At 32.6% G+C, this 22797-nt stretch overlaps 2 protein-coding genes across 4 annotated transcripts in view; both read right to left on the reverse strand.

Annotated features, from left to right (window-relative positions):
* Positions 1 to 22797, reverse strand: part of nAChRalpha4 (nicotinic acetylcholine receptor alpha4) — a 226556-nt gene that overhangs the window by 111655 nt on the left and 92104 nt on the right. The window lies entirely within an intron of this gene.
* Positions 7816 to 12704, reverse strand: LOC147657399 (uncharacterized). 3 transcript variants are annotated; one of them, XM_086910164.1, is made up of 6 exons: positions 12384 to 12704; positions 11962 to 12167; positions 10602 to 10672; positions 10146 to 10525; positions 8101 to 8489; positions 7816 to 7957 (listed from the first exon to the last, which is right to left on the reverse strand). In XM_086910164.1, the coding sequence occupies exons 2-5, from the start codon at positions 12161 to 12163 to the stop codon at positions 8270 to 8272; spliced, it is 873 nt and encodes a 290-aa protein (XP_086766290.1). In that variant the 5' UTR covers positions 12164 to 12167; positions 12384 to 12704; the 3' UTR covers positions 7816 to 7957; positions 8101 to 8269. The 3 variants fall into 3 exon arrangements, with proteins under 3 accessions (XP_086766290.1, XP_086766291.1, XP_086766289.1); XM_086910165.1 differs by lacking the exon at positions 12384 to 12704 and having other exon boundaries at positions 11983 to 12382; XM_086910163.1 differs by lacking the exon at positions 12384 to 12704 and having other exon boundaries at positions 11962 to 12378.

The following is a 22797-nucleotide window of genomic DNA, read 5'->3' on the forward strand; positions in this document are numbered from 1 at the left end:
AATCTTTTTAAAAGAATAAAATCGAGTCCTAAAATTTTTGATATTTTTTGAATTTTTGATACAATTTCTATCTGATGAAAAATTTTTGGTACTTTTATCTATTTTTTTTTTATAGCGAAATAATGAAAGAGCACTAAAACATTTGTAATTTAAATGTTTGCTCTATTAAAAAAAAAAAGAAAATTGAAAAACGCACTGAAACTTTGATTTCGAAAATAATATTCGACCAGGAAAAAAAAGAATTGCTCCGTACACGCAAAAAATTTTTTTTTAAAACTAGAATTTTCAAGTCAAGATTAAATTTCTTTCAAAACAATCCAATTATCTCCAGTACAGCGAAGCAATCTTCTAATAAAAACAATCGAAACGTCTCAATAACGATCAACGCAACAATAGTAATTCGAGCAATAGTGTGCTATACAGAATAAATGCAAGTTAGCTATAAAAGAAGAGCGGAGAAGCAGTTCCGGCGAATAGTAACTGTTCACAGATACATCAGGGATCAATACGGACAATTTGCCTTGTAAGTATATTACGTGCAGCTTGGAAACAATACGTACTATCTCTCCTTGGAGATAAACGAAACTAAATGTTAAGTGTATTGGAAAAGTGCAAGGCGCGTGGTATATCCGTCCATTTCGCCGGGAATGAATTGGAACAAGCTTTTCCTCATCGACGGGAAACGGCTCGCCTTTAACTGCCCGTTCACGGGATAACTATAAATTTTTCTTACGGCCAGACACTGAGCGAGCTTATTGGTCTCGATTCCAGCTCACGATTTATTTCCGGTGATCCGCAGGATGCACGTTTCTTGCGTCTCCAAGCGGCACACTTTCTATATTTAAGATTGTATCGCGCGTTTATGCTTTTCTTTTAGCTGTTTTGACGCGTCTCTTTTGTTTTGAGTCGATTACATCATAGATGGTGCTTGAATCGTCAATGGCGTTGAGAAAGATATATAATGGATATAAGGTGTATTTATATTTTCGAACTTTAATGAATGGGATGTTAAAGCCTTATCGTTACTTATCAATGTGTTTCATGAATTTTTAATTATTATATTGTTATTATTATATTCAAACGTTATTAGTATATTATGCTTTTATTATATTAATTTTGTATTCTTATTTTTATGGGAGGGGTTGAATAAAATAATAAGAGATAAGTCTCAAAGATGATTAATATAAAATATAGGTATCTCTATAGCACAAAAAAAAAAGGTAATATTTATTAAAATCGTATTAAATTTTTTCTACAATTTTTCTGTAATTTCATTTGAATAGAAAGATATAATTTGATGAAGTATTTTGTATAGCGAAAAATACATTTTTTTTATAATAAAATAATGACGTTTATGGATTTTATGATTACAATATCACGCGTAATTAATCATTTCGTGATTTGATGAAGGTAATATATCAATCTAAATGACTTTGCAAAAATATGCAAAATATAATGTAATAAACGATATAATGTAATTAATATAGATATATTTAGATTAATGATTTGTTTGGTACAAATATTGAAATTTAATTATTTAATTATTTTTATTAAATTAAATTTTACCATTTTTTTTCATTCTATATTATTATATTTTCAATGTTTCATCACCTTCATTATTTTAATTTAATTTGATAACGTTCTAATAATATTCTATATATTTTTATTAAATCAAATTTTTAAATTGTTTTTCAATTACGTTGAACATTGGACATAGTGAAATGAAACCCATGTTCAATTATTCGACTGAATATAAGATTATAAAAAACATTTTTTGTACTATCTTTTATGTTTGATCTCTGGAATCCACTTTTTAATGAATATATTAATACTGATGAACATATTACCATCAATATTACCTTATAGACAGATATATTCTCCATAATTTTACTTAACCTATCCAATATTTAATCAAATTACAAAAAATAAACTCGCACCACTTTCAACACGAACAATTATACATTTTTTAACGAATTTTGTATAGATCAAAGAATATGGATATTATAAAATATTAATTCCATATTAAGTTTCCAAGTAAAAAGTTTCGCTGCTAAATAATATGCAAATTATTCATTTTTTTTTTATATTCATTATTATTTTAATTTTAGAATAATTACAATTAATTAAAATATATATAAACTTCACTCGAGGACAAACGATACGATTTCGACTCGTACACGGGAGAAATGTTCTCTATCGGTAGAATACATTTACCGCCATATTAACCACGATGCTCCCCATAATAAGCGACGACATCTTCGGCTGTCTGTAAACTTCTCGCGAGTAAATTAATTTCCGCCAATTAAGGGAGTTAATTTCGACAAACGTTGCGCCCCAACGACAATGCGAAGAGGCAAATACAGAATCTCCGGACGGTAATTAAACACCGAGGAGAAGAAGGAACGTCGCCTCCTTTTCTTGCGCCCATCACTCGTCCAGGATCGTAAAAGGCGTCCTGTCTTCGTGATCAACATCGACGTAATTAATCACGTAGCGGCCGATAACGAGGATGGTGGTGGTGGTGGTGGAAATTCGATTTCCACGTTGCAAGCAGATTTAATTCTTCGGGATATCAATTTTCGGGGAACAAGGGAGGACACAAAAGGGGCACAATGGGGCGACATGGCCTCCTCGCGTGGCCTTCTGTCGCCGAGACGATAAACTTTTCCTCCAAGCGTGGAAAACTTGGGGAGGAGGAGGAGGAGTTTGCTGAGGCGTGCAAGAAACCGGTTCTCGCGCTTAAAACGAGAGCAATCGGGGGTTGTGTATAAGGAAGGAAGAAGGAGGCCGTCGAACCTGGGGGAAAAATGAGAAAAAGGACCAGGAACGTCTCTTAAGGGGGGGAGGAGGTATCTCGTTACCTTGGTCTCGCTTCGACATTCCGTCTTAGCCAAGGTTACGTGCCAAAGGATAGATTGAAGAGGAACCCCCAGAAGGGATGGAGAGAAGGGAAGAGAAAGGGGGGAGAGAGAGAGAGAATGAAAAAGCGCGACACCGAGCGAAGGTGAGGCGGGAAGAAGCAAAAAGTGAAGAAAAGAGCGGCTGATTTAGCAGAGAGTGCACTCTGCATCGTACAATGGGTCGATGCTACAGCGCCATGCGGTATTCCAACCCCTTTTCTCACAGGTGTGTCCATGTATTTTCACGTATCCACGCGTCTACAAACACGTGAAATGCTCGTAGCTCGCGACCGTACGTACAGGGTGGCCCAAAAATCCAGGATAATAAATTTGAGTAGTATTGATATACATTGATTCGATAAGCTTATATAAAAGACAATATGATGTTCTTCCAACTATAATTTTAATGAAACGATACGCGACAGGAATAATTCCAAACTTCTGAAAAGATGAAAATCTGAGAGATCTTCGGAGAATAGGAAAAAAATAAGAGAGGATTTCATGATTAATTTTGAACAATTTTTTTTTTTGCACACACTTTATTTGAAACAAGAAAAAAATATATAATATTTCTCAAAGAAAAAATATATAACGCTCGAATTAAATTAAATGTACAAATTTCGAATTTCGATGATGTTTTATATGTAATCAATTTAATGTTACGCGCAAATCTGTCAATAATTAATTCAGTGCTAAGAAAGAATATCCAAAAGTAACTGTTTTATCTACTTACTTAACTTTACTTCCTTACGAATTTTTATTTTCGATTTATTCGTCTTACAATAATTTTGAACTCGTTTGTTCGAACTCGACCAGTGTCGATACCCAACGCTACCGGTCGCGACTCGACTGGTCTACGCGCTCTATGATTGGTCAGCGGTTTTTTGTCGAAATAATTCGTTTGCAAAGGCGTGAAAAAAAAATTTTGCTCGAAATCAGCTCATCGGTTAACCCCGGCGTTCCATCATTTTTGAACCACCCTGTACGCGTGATCGTACACGATTGTGTGTATTTCGTATGCAGGTATACATTCGTGTCGGTGGCCTTCCCATTTCACCCGTTTGCTCCTGGTCGAAGGCAGAGTCCCGCTTTTGTTCCCCTTGTCACTCGGTTTCCACTCTTGTAAAAGGCTTACTTGGCGAATCTAATACACTCCCGCCCTCTTCGACCGATTCGACTCTCTCTCTGTTGTATATCCGCAAGAAGGAAACAGTTGGCGGTGTTTTGTAGCTTCAAAGTCGTTTGTTCACGAGTTACGTCTCCTATTCTTCTCTCGTCGGAATGAAACTCAACTTCGTGTTCTTTTTTTTTTTTTTTATTTCTTCCTTTTTTTTTTCGGTTCGGACCTGATGTAGTTATTCCACGTGCTCGTGGCTCGGCAATAATTGCGTTGCTTGTTTCTGAGAGATTGCTTTCTTTTCCTTCCCTCTTTTTTGCACCGAGTTCTAGAATTAGTGGGCAAATGTATTTTTCGTGTAATATAAAATGATATTCGATTATTCGTAATCAAAGCGAATTCTTCCTTTCCTTTTTATTTTTTTATCGAGAAATAGTTAGCGGATCGATCCAGGTTCGCGTAAAGTGTGGATTTGCATAAGAAGATCTATTTTGTAAATCTTGTAATATGTAAAGAATTGTAAGGAAACTAATTTTCAATATTAATGGAATTATTTCATATGTGAATATATATTGGTATAAGTCACAAAATTCATAGGTGAAATAAATTTGTAGGAGAAATATGTTGATTTTTCAAAAAGATATATTTAAATAAATTTTATTTTTTTCATTGGAATCATTTTATTATTTCGGTGCTAAATTCTAAAGAAGATCTGTCAGTATTTTTATTTATTTCAATAATTTATTAAAAAATGATATAAAACATAATACGTTATCCTTTAATATATTGATACTGATTAGATCAGAAAATGCAATTATCCTAAAAATATAAAATTACATATGTAAATATATGATTGGAGATTCGATTCTATAAATGAAAAATATAAACACAAAAATTGATTTATTATTGAAAATTCATTTATTAAATTAGATCAATTCAATTTTATTTTACATTAAATGAAATGAGACAATGATGGAATAAAACTATGATAAACATAAAACTATCTTGCTCTATCATTTTCATTCTAATTATACTTATAACTAAAAGTATTCCATATAAAGAAAAATTGTTATAATATCGTTCTTAACAACATATTTCAAAATCAGTGAAAAGATAACTTTCCACGAGTTATATTAAATAAAAAAAAATTAATTAATATAAACACACCTTCATAACAGCTCAAAAATCAAAAAATGATATTTTTTTTATTTTATACAGACTTGGGCACTAACTTGCTGTAAAAAGTAACACCCTTCCTATAATTTGGCGCTTTGAGTAATAAATTACTAAAACAACTTTATTCTTTCTTCGTTTTCAAAATTATTATATTCTATTTCATTTCTTCTTATAAAAAAAAAAAAATTCTCATTCGTCCCGAACAGCAATACATTAAAACACAAAGAAATGATGACACGCACATTGGTTTCCCCTTTTAAAGATAATCAGAATCTTAAATTATACTTTGCAGAAACTTTAACGATTGAGGTTAGGAATAAACTTGCTTCGATAACTGATCACTCGAAACGATACCACCCAATAATTTCAGACAACTATAATAAGCGTGAAATCAGTTGTAATATACGAATAAATATAATCATTACTTGTTAATATAACTTTATTCGAAATTTTAAGTTTTTCAGATTATCAATTCTCGCCTCGTAGGAAAGCGAGCGATTGCGCAGGCGCATCGAATCGTTGGAACAACGCACGAGGAACGTTATTCTTCGCGCTCAGAGAGAAGTATACACTCGCCTCGTAGATTCGACGAGTTGGCCTCGCGATACTGCGCGAGTCGAAGATTTTCCGAATGACCGAGCATCTAGGCTCTGGAACTAGAACTGCCAATGGGATTCCTTCTTCCGGTTCTTTCTTTTCTCGCTCGCAGCGCGCGACGACACGCCGTTTCGTTTTCAATTTCAGGTGGTGGCGCGACGGACATGGTCGAGAAGGAGGAGAGGGGAGGGGAGCGGAGGGGAGACGCGAGGATTATGGGAACGAAGCCCATTTTCAACCATCTATGAAATATTCCCCCGTGGAAAGGGGAATATCTTTTCTCGTAACAATGGAGTTTTGCGATTTTGTCGTTTTCTTTCTTTCATTCTTTCCTCGAATGCAATTATATCACGCTGAGAAAGGTGGTGAAAAAAAAAAAGAAAAACGAAAGAGAAATTCTTGTCTAAATATATATTATTCCTATTATTTACAATTTTAAATGTTCAACAGGGATTCTTTTAATGCGGAGTGTTTCGTGTAACTTAAATATTTTGAGTAAAATTTTTCTTTAAGAGGATTTTTCTCGAGATTTTCCAAGATTATCCAATTATCCTTTCTTAAACAGATCCATTCTGTATTTCTATCGTCTCATTACGATTGATAAATTATATAACGTTTTTTTTCATCATAAAATTATAAATAATAGATAATTAGAATTCCAATTAGAATCTTATATATAACACGCTTTTAATTTATGACTTATTTATATATTCCATAATATCTATATTTTAATAGACAAACTGTAAAATTTAATGGAATAGAAATATCCTTTTCTAGAAGAATAGAATACAAAGTAAAAAAAATATTTCATCAAAACAAAACAATATTTTTTTCAAACACTGCATTAAATGAATATTAAACTACATTACTTTCATAAAATATTCGAGCCTCGTTGAAAAACGAACGAGCTTACGATCGTCGCTATGCTTAGCGCAGCGCTTGTGTGAACGTTCACAGGAATGTTTCCACTTCGTTTGAAGTATCAATATCCACCATCCAGTGTCTTATGGAAGGAACTACTGAGAATGGTGGGTATTGAATCGGAATGCGCCCACCCTTCGATCTCATATTCGAGATATTCCGTGACAGTCACCTGGCTCCCCTCACAGTATGACGAAAATAAAGGGGAATGGAAATGGATCTGGCCGCGCATGAACCTCGAACTTCAACTTTAAAGGAGGAGAAAAGTACAAGTAAGTCCCCTTTGTAAGTTGATACGACTTCTTTAAACGATTCTCCTTCTCTTTTTTTTTTCTTTCTCAAAGAGAGAATTTTCTCAAAAATGCGATAGGAAAGGTGACAAAAGTTACAAGAAAGTTATCTTCTTTTTCCTTTTCTCTCGAGGGGGGACAATTTTGAGACGCGAAAAGAAAAATCACGTAAATGGAAACGCGAGAGGGGATGGGGGCGTCGCTTTTCATTGGAATTTACGTCGCGCATTCGAAAATGACACGTCCAAACGTTTTTATCGCGAGCATTGTTCCTTTTGCTTTTTATCGAGCGCCTATCCCTTCCTCGAGCAAATTTTTAGATAGCTTTCGATAAAGATTAGGGCGGAACGAAATGCAAGGATGAAATTTGAGGAAAGGAAACGCGCGAATATTTAAAATCATTGAAATTTGAATATCTTTTTTTAAGTTTTCTTCGCTAAGTAAGAAAATAATTTAGAAAGATATTTATCTACGATAAAAAAAAATTTTATAAAAATTCCTAGATTGCTCGTTTACGTCGTGCACGTCGTTTCACGTGTTCATTATAAAATATCGATGTTTTTTTAATAAAACTAAAGAAAAAAAAATTGATAATTGATAATATATTGAAAACAAATAGTAACTAAAAAATTACGAAACGAATTTTGCTTTGTTTCTAACGGAAACACTATTTTTTGCATAAGAAAATAGAAAACAAGTTTCTTTCATTATTCGATATAATATTACTGTCAGAGTCGTTCCACCCTATTAAACGTATAAAACTGAAAAAAGAGAACGTGCAAAATGAGAATGGAAATAAAACTAAACAGGCAAATTATAACAAAACAATTTATAAATAATAAAATGTTGCGGTTACAAAACTGAGGCAATGGAAAATCGATGACACATTATTTTTCCATTAACTTTGAGGAGGTCAAGAAAATCTAAAACGTTTCTAGGGATTGCCATGAGAATCACTGTAACATAAAAATATAACATATAAATTGCATAAATAAATAATTTTAAAAAAGGGAGAAAAATATGCATACAAAAATATATAAATATACATTAAATATGACTTCAAAATAAACGGTATTTTCGTTTTTTGGGAAAAACGTACTAATTTTAACGTTGTGATGATTATCCTTTTGCTCCTAGGCTTCCTCTTGACGAAGTATAATTTTCAAGCTTGCAGAATACTACGTTAATAAACTATAGATTCCAGGATCAGAATTCATAAAATAGAATTTATTAATGATGATTTAACGATCTTCTTCAAAACTTGTTCTCTAAAATAATATATTAGAAATTTCCCCATTACTCGAAGAAATCATGGTGAAACTTTTGTTAGATCTTAAACGATAATTGAAGTCATTAATATCTGCTGTTTGGGAATCTTCAAAAGATTTCATAGACCTGTAAGTTTTGCTGTACATTTCACTGTCGCTGTACCGTTTCTTACACATGTACGTCAGCCACAGATTATGATTGGTTTCCATGTTCACCGACCTATTTAAAATAAAATTATTTTATTAAGGAAATAATTATTCGTGTTAATATTCTAAACGTCAATTCGATTTATACAAATGTAAATTCATTTTACAGGTATGTAGATATAATATCGTCTATTTTTCAATATTTCGATTAATATTATTTTATAATCGCATATAAAAGATATTTTATTATTATTATTATAACGTATGCACAATAATAAATAATTATATAAGATGAATTTTACTTGATGATAATCGATCGATTGTAAATAATATAGATAAATTTAAACAATGTTAAAATTCACTTAAATTTTTCTCCACACGAAATAACATGACACGATGAAAAATGTAAACCAAATGTATTACCATAGAAAAGAATGAAAATCAATTGGAAAAAATAAATGTGTAAAAATATATCAAGTGTAATATAATAAATATGAAAATCGATAAAAAAAATATACGAGTCGAATTTAGTATTGAATGTAATACTTTATCGTGTTTACACGAAGAGAGGATAAAAGTCGAAATAATATTACGTCCCATTTTACGTGAAACACGGATAAGAGAATCGATACAGAATGGATGAGATTTTAAAATGACTCGGCCTTTGAGAAAAATATACACCCTTGCTTCTTTTTGTATTCGTCGGGAAAATCTAGCTAAATTTTCGATACATTTCGTCTAAATTTCATATCAATTTGATCCTGTTTATTTCGTATGAATTTCGATACGAAATAAATATGCTATCGCCAAACTTTTCCACTTTGTCTCAAAGAAATGTATTAAAAAAGAAAGAAGTTCTAGTAAAACGATTCTACGTCTCAAAGTTTAAAAATGAATATCGTAAAGATTGAGAAATATATTTTTTCACATTATGATATTATTACGAAAAATATTATATAAATATATATATTTCAATACTTTGTTAGCAATTTTAATTATATATAATAATTTCAAATTACTTTATACTAGCTCACGAAATTATTCGAATACAGAGAAATTCATCTAATTTCAAAATCTAGATTTTAATGAAAAAAACCTCATAATTTCATGGGGTAAAATTAACCCTCAAACATTCTTTCATTTTTTGTATAATTCCATCTAAAAATATTTCAGGGTAGTAATAAAATCTGAACATTTTACATATTTTAAGAGTTCACTTTACTCTCTCAATAATCTCGATTATTAATAAGAAATATCTGTATTGGAATATTTTTGAAAAATATTTCTTGAAATAGTATTCTAAATACATTTTCACATAGATTTTTGACTTGAAGATTTTATAATAAAAGATTTCCAACTTTTTAATTTCATTTTTTTAATAATATTCGTATCTCCAATTTCGATAATATTCGATAAATAATATTTTCAAAATACTCATATAATTACTTCCCCAGCTCTGGATATAAATACTTATGCATTCTTTATACTTTCGCGAGCCAGTAATAATTCAAGCTACGCATCGAACTGACTCTAATCTGGTTGCCCGGCCGAGATACGGCTGCAGAAGTTTTAACGCGACGATTAAAAAATGAATCGATACGAAATAACTCTCCTTCCGCGGTAACAAAGCGCCAACAATCCGTTTCGAGTCACGTGAAAGATAATTCTGTTGATTGCCGCGAGCGTAAAACTATTTTCTCCGCGTAAAAGTGTGCGTGTTCGAACGTACTTGGAACGCGGTAACGATCGGCCGTGTTTGGCATTCCTCGTGGCTGGCCTTTCATGCCGGTAAGCGTCCACGTTATAGCCGGTTAGATGGTTCTTTGAGCAACGGCAGCCCTCCGCGCTGATCCTCTGCGAGCGTGGCTCCTCGATCGAGTCAATCGTGTTCTCGAAGGCCTGAAGGGACCTCACGAACCTGGACTTCACTCTGTTTAGGTCAGCACAACAGATCGCCTCGAGGTCGTAAATTTTCCTTTTATAGAAGGCGGTGGTCGCCGATGTCGAAAGACGATGCTCGAACGAGTTCAGCTCGTCTTGCAACTCGTCCACGGTTCTCTGATACATCGAGCTGCCGAGGCACGCGAGGTACTTGATCTTGGCCATGTTCTGATCAACCAGAATGTTTCGATATGGATTAGCCCGAACTGGGCTAATGGAGGGGGAGGGGAGGCGCACAACTTACTCCTTTCGAGCTCACTCTGTGGTGCAATTTCGACGGGGTTCCCAGAATCCGTGAGTTATATCTCGTGTGATCTGCGGGCCGAGTAATTGTTTCATACACTTTCCTATCGGGCAAATCGTTGGTCGGATCAAAATGCAACGGTTCGATTCCTTTCCAGTTTTATTATTGCTCGATAAGGCAGATCGGCCTTATCGAAATTTCGTCTAACTTCAATATCGACCGAGTTACGTAATGCTCGCGTGTTCTTTTAATAACTGTTCGCGAGGATGGATATATTATACCGATTACCGCGAGCCTTTGTATCCTTTCGCGTGACGATAAGTCGAATTGAAAGTAATGAATTTTTAAAGTAAATGTCAAATTATTTGTATTATTAATTAATTGTCGCAATTAAGATCTTTCTAATTTCAAAAATACACGATGTTTCAATTTTGTAATTGCTCGATTTTTTTTTTTTTATGTAAATCTTGTAAAAAGATTAAGAACAAAAAGAATTGCATAGGAAAATAGGAAAATTGATGATTAATTTTGTGGAAAATAATAGTACTTTTTAAATAATCTTCTATTGGGAGTATCTAATACGGTATCTAAATATAATAATTATCTGATCTTTTGAAATCTATATAATAATTGAAAGTGACGTTTAAAGGATACAGTAATCGATACATATATCTCAAATTATGAAAAATTTAACCAAAAGTATGTAATTACGAATTCAATGTAATTGATTAATTTATAATATTCATTTATAATATTCCTAGAAACGAATATTAGATATATCAGGTAACCAAAGAAAGTTTGACATTATTTTATGATAAAAGAAGAAAGGAATTAATTGCTAACAAACTTTCAAAGTTACTGGCAAAGAAAGAAAATATAAATATCAAATTTCTAGAAAGTCAAAAGTTAATTTTTCATCTAAACATATTAAGTGTGCATAATTCTAAGTAAAGTAATAAAATTAATTTCAAATTATCTGCAGCCAAACTACAACAACAACTATTACAAATTTTACCAATATTTCTTTCATCATGAAAAAGGAATGATAAAAAACTTTCTTGGTTATGTCCAATGAAAAATTGACGTCGTAAAATCAAATATTCTCGTTAAAATATTTTATAAAATTATTTAAAAATAATATATACACACGTTTACTTCTGACTGTGTTCGCTACAAATTAGAAAATTTTAACCAAATAAATCTCTGTAACGATAAGAGAAATTATTGAACACTGTGTAAAAAAAAAAAAAAAAAAAAAAAAAAACATAAAAAAAATTCTTCTAATCCCCATTTAGATTTATTAGAAATACGTATACGTATGAGAAATTTTTATATTTACATAGAGGAGAAAATAAATAACCTGCTAAGCTATCGTATTTACGTTGCAAGTCGATAAACTTTTGCAATATTGTCATTTCTATCTCTTGATGAAGATTTAATCTCTCCTCTCGAAGAGCATTCCGCAATTCCCGAAGAACCTTACGAAGATTCCCCACTCGCGAGATGATGGATGTGGCGTATTCTAGGTTATCTACCATTACGTGATCATCGAGACTGGTCATTTTTCTTTGAAAAATCGAAACGGACTGGTGATATATAGGGAAAAAAAAAAAGATATATATGTATGTATGTATGGTGTGTGATGGTATAGTACACCAGCGTCGTAAAAGAGATAAAGGCTCGAGATTTCGTGTCACTGTGTTTTTTCAAGATTTTGTCATCTTTAAAGCGGTGTTCTTCGACTCGACGCAAGTTTCAACCCCCCTCTCCCTCCCCACCCACCTCCCCTTCTTTTGACATTTCTCGAGAGATCGACGCCTCTTGAATCGCGTTTGAAAGGTTATAATCGCGCTCCTCCTCTCGTCACACAACTGACGTTTCGTTTAAACGAACGTGTTCAACGAAGAGAGGGATAGAGCGCGTTTCGTTTCGATCGATCACAGAGGTTGGCGCGGCTCGAACGTCGCGACTCAAACTCGCAACGTGCAAACGTACGTTTAAATTAAATTATTGTTTAAATATCACACATCGTCGCCGAAAAATTTGAACAAGCACGCGGAGAAAGAAAATATGGGACACGTTGTTAATTTCACCGCTTCGCACGTTTTCAAACGTGCTTTTTTTTTTTTTTTTTTTCTTTATCCGATTTTATCTTCAACGGGCGAATCAGGATATTTTTCGAAAGCTTTCGATTAACCCTTTGATACGATGTTAACTCTAACGCTACATGTTTCAACGCGACATTAATAAAATTAATTAAAATAAATGTAGCACGCGCACATCCTCGTTTCATCCTGCCAATTGAAAAACTGTTGAACCCCTTCATTACGTTCCCGACACGTTCGCGAGGCAATCGATAAGAGAGGGTTGAGCAGATGTATTATCCACCGAAGAATTATAGCACCGTATTTATAGGTATTATACGAGTTAAGCGTGAAACGTACGTGATAACACGACGAATCAGCGCGCGAGAACGTGCAGACGTATCTCTATTCTTTCGTTTAATTAGTATGATATTTTTTAACAAATATGATGGATATAGATGGATACGTATTTTTAAGGAATATTTTGAATAATTTATAGCGAAGTAGTGATGTGAAATATATATATACAAGATTATCGGCGTAAAAAATTGATTTTTTATTTATGTATAAAATTAGGGAAATAGATAGTTTTTTTAGAGAGAAATTTTAATATTAATATTAATAATCATGGATTTTCTCCATGAACATTCTCGCGATATAAATTTTTAATAATTATTCGACTAATTGTGATTTATTATACAAGAAGTTTTCAGCAATTTCTACAATAAATATGTGTTCCATCGTTAAATGTTAATTTTATTAATCGCTGAATTTTCATTGCAATTAATATAAATATTCTCAACAAACATCAAAAAGTATAAAAAAAAATTATACGTAATTAAATAAAACGATCTATTAATATGTTAAAACGTATTTACACGATCTATAATTAATAACATGTATCCTAAAACGTTATAAGATAAATATTACCACAATTTGTACTCGTAATTGGCGAGTATTATAAAACTTCGCGAAACACGAAAACGAATCGATTCGCAATTACCCTTTCTCGCCCCTTTCCCCCATTGGAGGGGGGCAAATTATTAGAGATTAAAATCCTCGCTCGAAATTCAGTCGTGTGGCACGTACTCGATTTTCACGGGAAACTTTTCACGACAACAAGGAAGTGGCAGATATCGATCGATCCGATATGACTAATTGCATCGAAAATTCACAGGGCGTGTTCGAAATTCGCGATCATCCTCACTTTCGTAATCCGCCTTTTAACGAGTGGACAATTTTTAATCAAATAGCCCGTAAATTGAATCGTGAAAAAGGACAAAGGATGACATTGATACCTTGTTAATTTCCAAACTGCGTGTTTTCGATTTTTATTTTGCTTCTAATCAAGCGATGTGTTCACTCAAACTAAACTAAATTTGTTTAAAAAATCACTTTAACTTTATTTTCGATTCTAGAAAGATGGTGTGCAAAAATGTTTATTTATCAAGTTACCATTATACTCAACGAGTAAACTGATTTCTGTTTAAGCTCCACTCCTTTTCTATAAAAATAATTAGATGTAATTGAAGTTTGCATTAGAAGAAACGAAATGGAAAAGTGAGAAATATAATTTTTGTAAAAGGCGACCGTTCAACTTTTGATTGATCGATACACAAAATATCATTATATATACAATAAACGTGGAATAATAAATTATATAGTGCAAGCAAGATTTCAACAACGATTTTCATTATTCCATCCACAAGGATGGAAGAGATTTTTCAAATTCTCGTGTTTGGATCGTCATCTCCCCACTCGTTAGAGGTTTAAATCGGTACGTCGCATCCGTATGATGCAGCGCGAATTTTTAATGGGCGCGGTTGATCGTCCGCGTCGCCACCACAATTATTAACGAACCGGTTTTCCTTGGCAGTGGATATCGTTTAATCGGGCGAGAGAGGGCCTCGGGCGGAGGAATGAAAAGGACAACGGCGAAAGTGGGGCGTAAAACGCGAGTGATTTTCATCTCGCTAATGCATGCAAGAACATCCAGGGGTGTAATGAACGCTATTACGCGAAGTGGATGCTCGCCTTTCGTGGACAAAGAAGGTGATGACGATGACGGTGGATGACAAAAGAAGACAATTGACACGTGTCTTCGTTAAAACGATTCCGATATGTTCCTCCCATAAAAGTTGATGTACGAAAAATGTTAATCGAAGCTTCTTCATCGAATTGTAAATGATGAAAGTCGAAGAGAGATGTTGTCTTGCTTTAAGATCGATATATTTTTATATGCAAAAAAAAAAAATCATTTAATTTGAATTAATCAATTAGTCAAATTTATTCGATTTCTTGACGATTCACCAAAATTTTTGTCCATCTTTAATCGTTTTAAAAGGTTATGCTCAACACTGCGTATACACAAATAACGATTATGGAACTCTTCAGTTTCAAGTGGACGTGTTGTATTCATAGCTTGCATAGAATTTGCATAAAAGTCGCATGAATATTTATAATTAAGTGGATTTCAGAGTGTAGCGTTCAAAATTGTTTCTAGCAAATACTATTTCTTGAAACAAATACTATTACCTGAACGATATAACTCTATCTAATCGCATGATATAATTCTATTCCATCTATATAATACATAATCCGATTAAATATTCAACGTATTCATTTGTTGAGCTTCTGTACTTCTTTCTTTTGTTTTTTTTTTTTTTTTTTTTTTTTAGAATCAGATTAAATTTCTTTTTTAATTTTATAAACGCGTATTTGTAAATGAAGGTAGGTGATGTATATATGGTAATAACAGTAGCAGAGTAATCAGAGCTGAAAAGCGGCCAATTCGATGTTGAAATTTTAATCGGTTTGCACGATACGAATAATGCAAATTGTTCCCATTGATGTGGTAGAAGGGAGTCAAAGGGTGACGCTTAACTCCCTTAGCCACCATTAATCTGCAACCTGTAATTACACTTGATTATTTAGGATAGCTATGTAAGCCATGTGAATTAGACGGGATCATCTTCCATCAGCAACTAGTCATTATTCTCGCGATATTGCAGCTGTTTTGTGTTATGCGATACCTTCTTCAATCTTTATCTAAATTATTAATATTAAAATTCCTAATTTCCTATTGTTATATTTTTATATATATTTAATATATTTTAAATTAATTTTTATAGGATATCATGTTAAAAAGATTGTGCCAAATTCATAAATCAATATATTGAGAATATTATATAGAGAGTTTAATATATAGATGGATAAATTAATTTTGTATTTTTAGAATGTTTTTAAAACTGTTAATAACTATTCTTAATTTTCTATCTTCAAGAGAAATTATTAAATTAACAAGTTAATATTCATTTCAATCATGATAATATTGAAACAAATATTTTTTATTTTATTTAGTGAATGCATCGAATGACACATTGATTTTTATATTCATCATCTGTCAAATTGTTACGTAATATTTTCCATTCTGTGTGTATAAACTCTTCGCAATGCGTTATCATTCAATTTCCATGCTAGTTTATTGTGAATATAATTTAATTATTAAATTGCAAGTATTATAAGATAAGATAAAATTGTCGAACAATTTCCAATTAATGCTCGATTAATGCTATAATCCCAAGTATTCCGTCTATCTTGCTTCAACAGCTCAGAGATTGTAAGGTGGTGGCGCGGATAAATGGAAGATTTAGATCCAAGGAGAAGCGACACACGATTTGCTCGTACACCGTGTAACGAGTTTACGACATATCTATCGTTATCCAGGATGAGGACGCAAGTTTCAATTATTTATACTCTCAGAAATAATTCTTAATACTTCTTCGAAATTGATAAATATAAAAATCCATAGAGAATATAATTGTGAAATAGTATTACATGTAGTTTGAATTGAAAATAATTAATTTTGGTATTAAACTATTAGAAATAAGAATACGAACTATATTCGAATATAATATTTTAACTTTAAAATCATTTTTCATTCATTGTAATTAGTTTCTTATTATTTATTTCATATCAAAACATTCGGATAAATTGCTCGAAAATAATTTGTTTCCGAATAAAGTTTTAGAAATTATTTGCGCAAACCTTTTGTTATTTCGAAAAAAAAAAACGTATTTCCTTTTTCTTTCAAACAATTATCATCAGCAATATTTCACAAATGACGAGTCTTTGTGTAAAATTGCAAGTAGATTTTTCTTCTAGAAAATTCTTATGTTTTTATATTCAGACTCAACGTTATATTTACACAAATAACAATATTATAAATTATAAATTAATTTTCCCCACAAATGATATTTTTAAAACCAATCTATAATTATAATAACGAAATAATTCGTCAATAATTTCGTAAATCGGCAAATTATTATGCAAATCTCGCCTTAATCTAAGTAAGAAAAAAAAAAAAAAAGAAATCACGTATTCAGTGGATGTTTAATAATTTAGAGCGTATAGATCGAACGTCTTATCATTAGTGCCGGATCTGATTATCCGAGGTAAGAGGATTTTCCGTAGGATTTGAATTAACTGCAGAAGATTAAGTTAAAGTTAAGCGTCTAAGAAGGTTCTCGTGGAAACTCGATTGCCTTCTTCAGAATTCAGGAAGCACTTGAGGGGGTGGGGAAAAAAAGCAAATCCTTATAGCGATCTCGGTGTGTTGGTTTCGGTGTGTCGAGGCGTCTCCCATTTCCGAGAGTCGAAAGCCTCGAGAAAACGAAAGGACCGATAAAGAGGAGAGGAAAAAAATCTTAATTAAAAGGTATATCGAGCCTTGTTCTCTCCACCACCTTTCCCTCTTTCGAGCAATCGATGACGCCCACTTCTCGAACAAGAACGAAGAATTAATAAACGGAATATGGAATGGGATCGTCCTTTTCAAATTGGCGAAACAAAACGTTGCTGAAATGTTGCATCATTGGGGAGGGTAGCAATCGCGAAGAGAGCTGTCGCATCTGTGGAGGAAAGTAGGTCGGCCATCGCCGAGGAAGACATGTTTGTTATTATTGAGATGGAAAGGAATGTTGTTTCACTTGTTACAGTGAATATCGGTAACGCGAAATAATCGTAAGGGATTCGTAAGGTTTCGTTATTAATTCGAAATAATAATTTGTCGGATCTTTCTTGAAAATATTTTTCACACGCAATAATTTCCATTGTTTAAGGCGAATTATTCATTCTTTCGAGACGATTATCACTCGTTCTACTTGATTTAATAATTAAGTGTGATATCGTGCTGAAGAAAAATAAAATATTTCGATCTCTCGATGCGCGTACAAGTTTCTAAGACTCGGAAAAATTTTCAAGAAAATTTCATTCTTGTACGAAAGGCTCGAATTTATTAATTATTGCGACCATTTCTATATAAAATAGATATATAAAAATATAAACATTTGTCAAAACAAAAAAAAAAAAAAAAGAAAAAATCGTTACTTTCTTATTTCGTATATTTCGCAATAATCAACGTGCTACGTTATGTTCAATGCAGACAGCAATCAAAGTTATTTTCGATAAATCTGATGTAAACAACTTTTGTTATTGCAAATTTTATTGCCTTTACTTAATTCATCAAGTGAAAAACCAAAGAAAAATATGATACAAGCATATTAACCGTGTTTCGGCCGAAACAAAAAACACTTAACCGAAATAAAAAGATGTAAGAACAAAATTTTGAACTTTTCCTTATCCGACATCTCCTTTAAAAAATACCTATTCTCCAAACGAAGAGCGTGCACTTCGAATCCACGCCTATGAATTCAACGCCGATTCGAAGCCTTTCTACAAAGGAAACACGGGAAAAACGAACGGCCAATCTTCCTCGATAATCGCCACTTCAGTCTTTATTGTCGAGTCGGAACAAGATCATCGCGAACGGGGTTGGAAACAACACGGAGAGACATCGACGGCAGACGTGCCGCACTATTACGATGGTAGCCCTGTGCGCGACCATGCAGACGAATATTCAGGTCAGTTGGCCCTTAATCGATATATAAGCGTTTCCAGAATGACCTTTGAGCGGTCAAGTGAACGTGTGTGCACATTTCCGTTATGCAGTCGAGGATGCGTGGGCGTGTTATCTTTCGTACGTGCGCCTGGCACCGCCACGTACCGCCAATCCGATTCTCGAGGTGAGCTAGAGGGGCTATTCCATCATGTTGATCTTCCTAGCAATCCACACCTCCGTTCCAAGTTACCAATAAACCGATCCATCAACATCTATATCATTTCGTTTTAATCCTTTCGAGAACGGAACTCCAACGCGAAATGATCCAAGCGTTTCACAGCTTGGAATATTTGGAAAGATATCGATGGGGAGGATAGGCGTGTGATCGTGGTTAAATTGTAATACGAGATAGAATATTTTATTAAATATTTTTTTCTTACAGTGTAGCAGGTAATTACGTTTTTTCGTTAAAATTAATAAGAAAGGAAATTTTTTTAAAAATTTGTTGGACATTTTTCTCCATTGTAATTTCTTGCTATTGTTGATTGATCTTAGGCGGGAAATTTGATTTAGAATCAAATTTGTATATGATAAAAATTTGATCATTTATTAATTTCAATTAAATTATACTTTGAGAGATTAGGTTCGTCAAGTTTTTTCATGGATTAAATAAAATAAATAACTTACGTATGAAATTCGTGATATTTTGTGGAAATGTAGAATAAATTAATATAAAAATTGAAAGATATGGTCACTTTATTTGTAGATAAAAAGTTTATTTTTATGCGAAAATTTTTATTAAATCTTAACCGATATTAATTGCGCAATATTTGTATATGATATTGTTCTGTAAGTTATGTTTCATCGAGTAAAGAAAAATTTCTATGTGAAAAAATTTTACTAGTGAATTATATTCAGTATACGGAATGAGAATTACTCTCAGACAATGATGAATGAATATAACAAGATTTAAAATGTTAAATATAATTGTAAAGAAAAAGTTAAACTATTCGAAACTATGATTGTTCCAAAAAATTGACCTAAATTAAGTAAAAAAAATGGATGAATACAATCCATTAAATCAAACAGTATTATAAATAATCTTTATTTATTTACATTTGATATATTAGATACAAAATAAAATACAATAATTAGAAGAACAAAAATATCTTATTTTCATTATTGAATTAATTCATATAATGTAATAAAATTATTACAGTTAATATTAAACTTTTTAAAAATTTGATTTTAGATCTCTAATGATTTATGAAAAATGTAAAAATCACAATTATTAGTGAAAATAACTAGTTCTATTTTCTCGTGTGTATATCCATTACGAATATTAATTACTTTTTGTGAATTAGCAGTTGGAAACGCGATGAAAAAATGTTAACTTTCGTTATATCTAATATTTATCCACTCGTTTATTTTTCATTATATCAGATTGTTGAACTAAACTAGTATAAACGCTTGAAAATTGTACCATATAATAAAATAATCTCGCCTATCTTGCCGCATAGAAGCAATTAGCGGGGTTATGACGAAGTATCCACGTACATACCGCGTACCGAGTTTATATTACTTCAATTACTATAAATAACAAAGGAACAAGTTCGTTCGTAATCAAGTAATCAGTACAAGTATAAACGTTTTGAAATAATTTTACTTACGTTGTAATCAATGCAATACGAAACTTTTTTTAAATATCATTTAAAAAATATGCAAATATCTTGATCGTTTGAAACAAAATGACGCATATATTATTCTATAAAAATAAAATTCCATTTTACATACACCCATACGATGTTTCCCCTCGTTAAAATTAATTGCAAATGGATTAAAACAGAAAGCTCGATGCGATCGTTTCCTTTGTGCCAAACAATGCATATATTATTCAAAAAATGAAATCCCATTTCATACACCTGTACAATATATTCCCATCTACGAAAAAATTATCTGAAAATGAGTTAAAAACAGATAGATATATCACGTCATAAATTATCTTTTCTGACAGCGAAAGATATCTTACGAGCAGAGTAGTAAAAAAAAAACAATTTTTCTTCCATAAATTATTCGACCAACAATTTGCAACATCTTACAAAAAAGGAAAAAAAAAAAGAAAAGAAGAGAAAAATAGGATCTCCTCCATAAATTATTTCATCAACAATACACGCGCAATGAAACATTTTACGAAGCGAAACAGAAAACGAAAGGAACGCAACTTCCTCCATAAATTTCAATTTTACGTTGTCGTCTCAATAACAAGTGGTAAAATCCAGATAACACGAATTACAATTTATTACATTTATAAATCGTAAATTATGTAAATCGCATCGCGTAGAAAAACATTAACGGGGGCAATGCGTGAGTGGTGGTGTGCATAATTTGCATTATGACGGCGTATTAAATTACGTTAATACACGAGGGCTGAGGGCGCGTTTGGCGCTGGCCCGATAGGAGACAACTGTTCCACGATGCATACAATACACCACCTCGTGTGTACAACCTTCACGAATGCTTTTCGAGCCACTATTCCATTTAACGGAACATCGATTTCGAGGAGACGACCAGTTGGACAGATTGGCCGGTGTCGTTTGTGCCGCAGGCCGTAAAGGCAAGTGCCACGTTTTATGTTTTACATAGTTGCGCATCCATCGTGAACAAACGCGATTCCCTTTTCGTTCCTGCGTTTTAATTAAAGCAGAATTTGCGCCTTTGTACATGGAAAATTTCGGAAATGAGAAACTTATGTTTTTCGTATTCGTAATTGCAAAGCTGTGTTTTCGCGTCAAAGCTTGATTCTTGATATAAAATTAATCTTAATATAAATCTTAATATACAATTTATTCAATAACGTGCAGATGAATTTATTTGTTTTATATATTATAAGCGAATAACGACTAGAGTCGTGTTACGTTGGTGAAAAAGAGTGGAAAACACCACTAGTGCCCTCTTTAACCGGTTTATAGAACTATTCGATAACCTTGCATCAGATCATTGATGTTGTTCTAAAGTTATTCGAAAAAAAACTTTTCTCCCTATGCATACGTATGTGTTGCTGTTTACTTTCGAGGTTTTCATTCTCAAAAATTTTTTACCAAGCTTGAAGTAAAGTTAGGATTATACTTCATAGAATTATCTAATAGTTAATGGATTAATAATTTAGGTTATATATCATAAGTCTATACACTCTTTAACTTTTTTTAAGCTTAATAATACATTCCAAAGTAACAGTATACAATCGTGAAACTGTTATACACTATTTCTCACAACGGATATTACGTATCTCATTTGCAAAAAAGAATCAATCCTGAAAAAAAGAAAATTGAAATTCTTCAAATTAAGAAGAATCTACGATCTCGTTTTCCCTTCCCACCAATCAATGGGATATCCAGATATTTATCAGTTGTTCCAATCAACGATTTCATTTTCAGGTTTTCATTCGTTTTTTCCTTTTTTTTTTTTTTTGGCCCGATATCAATCGATGAATCTCGTCTCACGTTGACGCGATAAATCTTCGCCTTTGTAGGCGGCGAAAGTCGGTGGAAAAAGTGGAGGAGGAGGGGGAGAAAAGAGGAGGAAAGGATGAATGCGATGAACGTGAGACAAGCAACGGTGAAACAGAGAGAGAGAGAGAGAGAGGAAGCGAGAAATAAGGAAGGAGAATGTCGAGAGCAAAAGGAGAAATAAGCGTGAGACTAATGGAACCGCGAGAAATCAAGTTAGCAGGAATGGTGGAATCTGTTGCCAGAGGAATTCAAGGAAGGAAGCGTGGACCACCGTGGTGGCATATTCCTCGATCGGGAGAAAAAGAAACGATCGAGGATCGTTCGAGGAGAAGAGTTATATCGAGAACCTGAGAAACTTTATTTCTATCGGATCGCGTAACAACAAACGGATGCAGGGTGATTCTTTGTGAAAAAAATAGGGGGAAAAGAGAAAGAATGGGATGAAATTTTTTCGAGAGAATCAAAAGATTTGAAATTGGAAAATTCGTGGCTAATTTTAAAATTGGAAATGGAGAGAATTATTAAAAAAAAAAAAATTGTATAATTGTTCGCATTTTCGAAAACCAATTTTTAAACGAAATAAAATTAATGTTACATCTTTTGCTTATTTTTACATGTAAAATAATCTTCTAATTCGTTTGTAATCAATTGGCTAATTAAATTTAAATAGAAAAATTTGTTAATTGATCTGGATCAATATTTGG

Source organism: Apis florea, unplaced genomic scaffold, assembly GCF_048593485.1.
Source record: "Apis florea isolate Af1SG1 unplaced genomic scaffold, ASM4859348v1 contig_3170_pilon, whole genome shotgun sequence".
In the NCBI taxonomy this organism is placed as follows: Eukaryota; Metazoa; Arthropoda; class Insecta; order Hymenoptera; family Apidae; genus Apis; species Apis florea.

What these genes read in the sequence shown, in the direction of transcription:
- LOC147657399 (XM_086910164.1), bottom strand. Translation starts at nt 12,163, where the DNA reads ATGACCAGTCTCGATGATCACGTAATGGTAGATAACCTAGAATACGCC. An exon ending in TAAATACGATAGCTTAGCAG is followed by an intron (nt 10,673 to 11,961) that starts GTTATTTATTTT and finishes CTCGGCCCGCAG; the next exon opens with ATCACACGAGATATAACTCA. An exon ending in ACAGAGTGAGCTCGAAAGGA is followed by an intron (nt 10,526 to 10,601) that starts GTAAGTTGTGCG and finishes CTGGTTGATCAG; the next exon opens with AACATGGCCAAGATCAAGTA.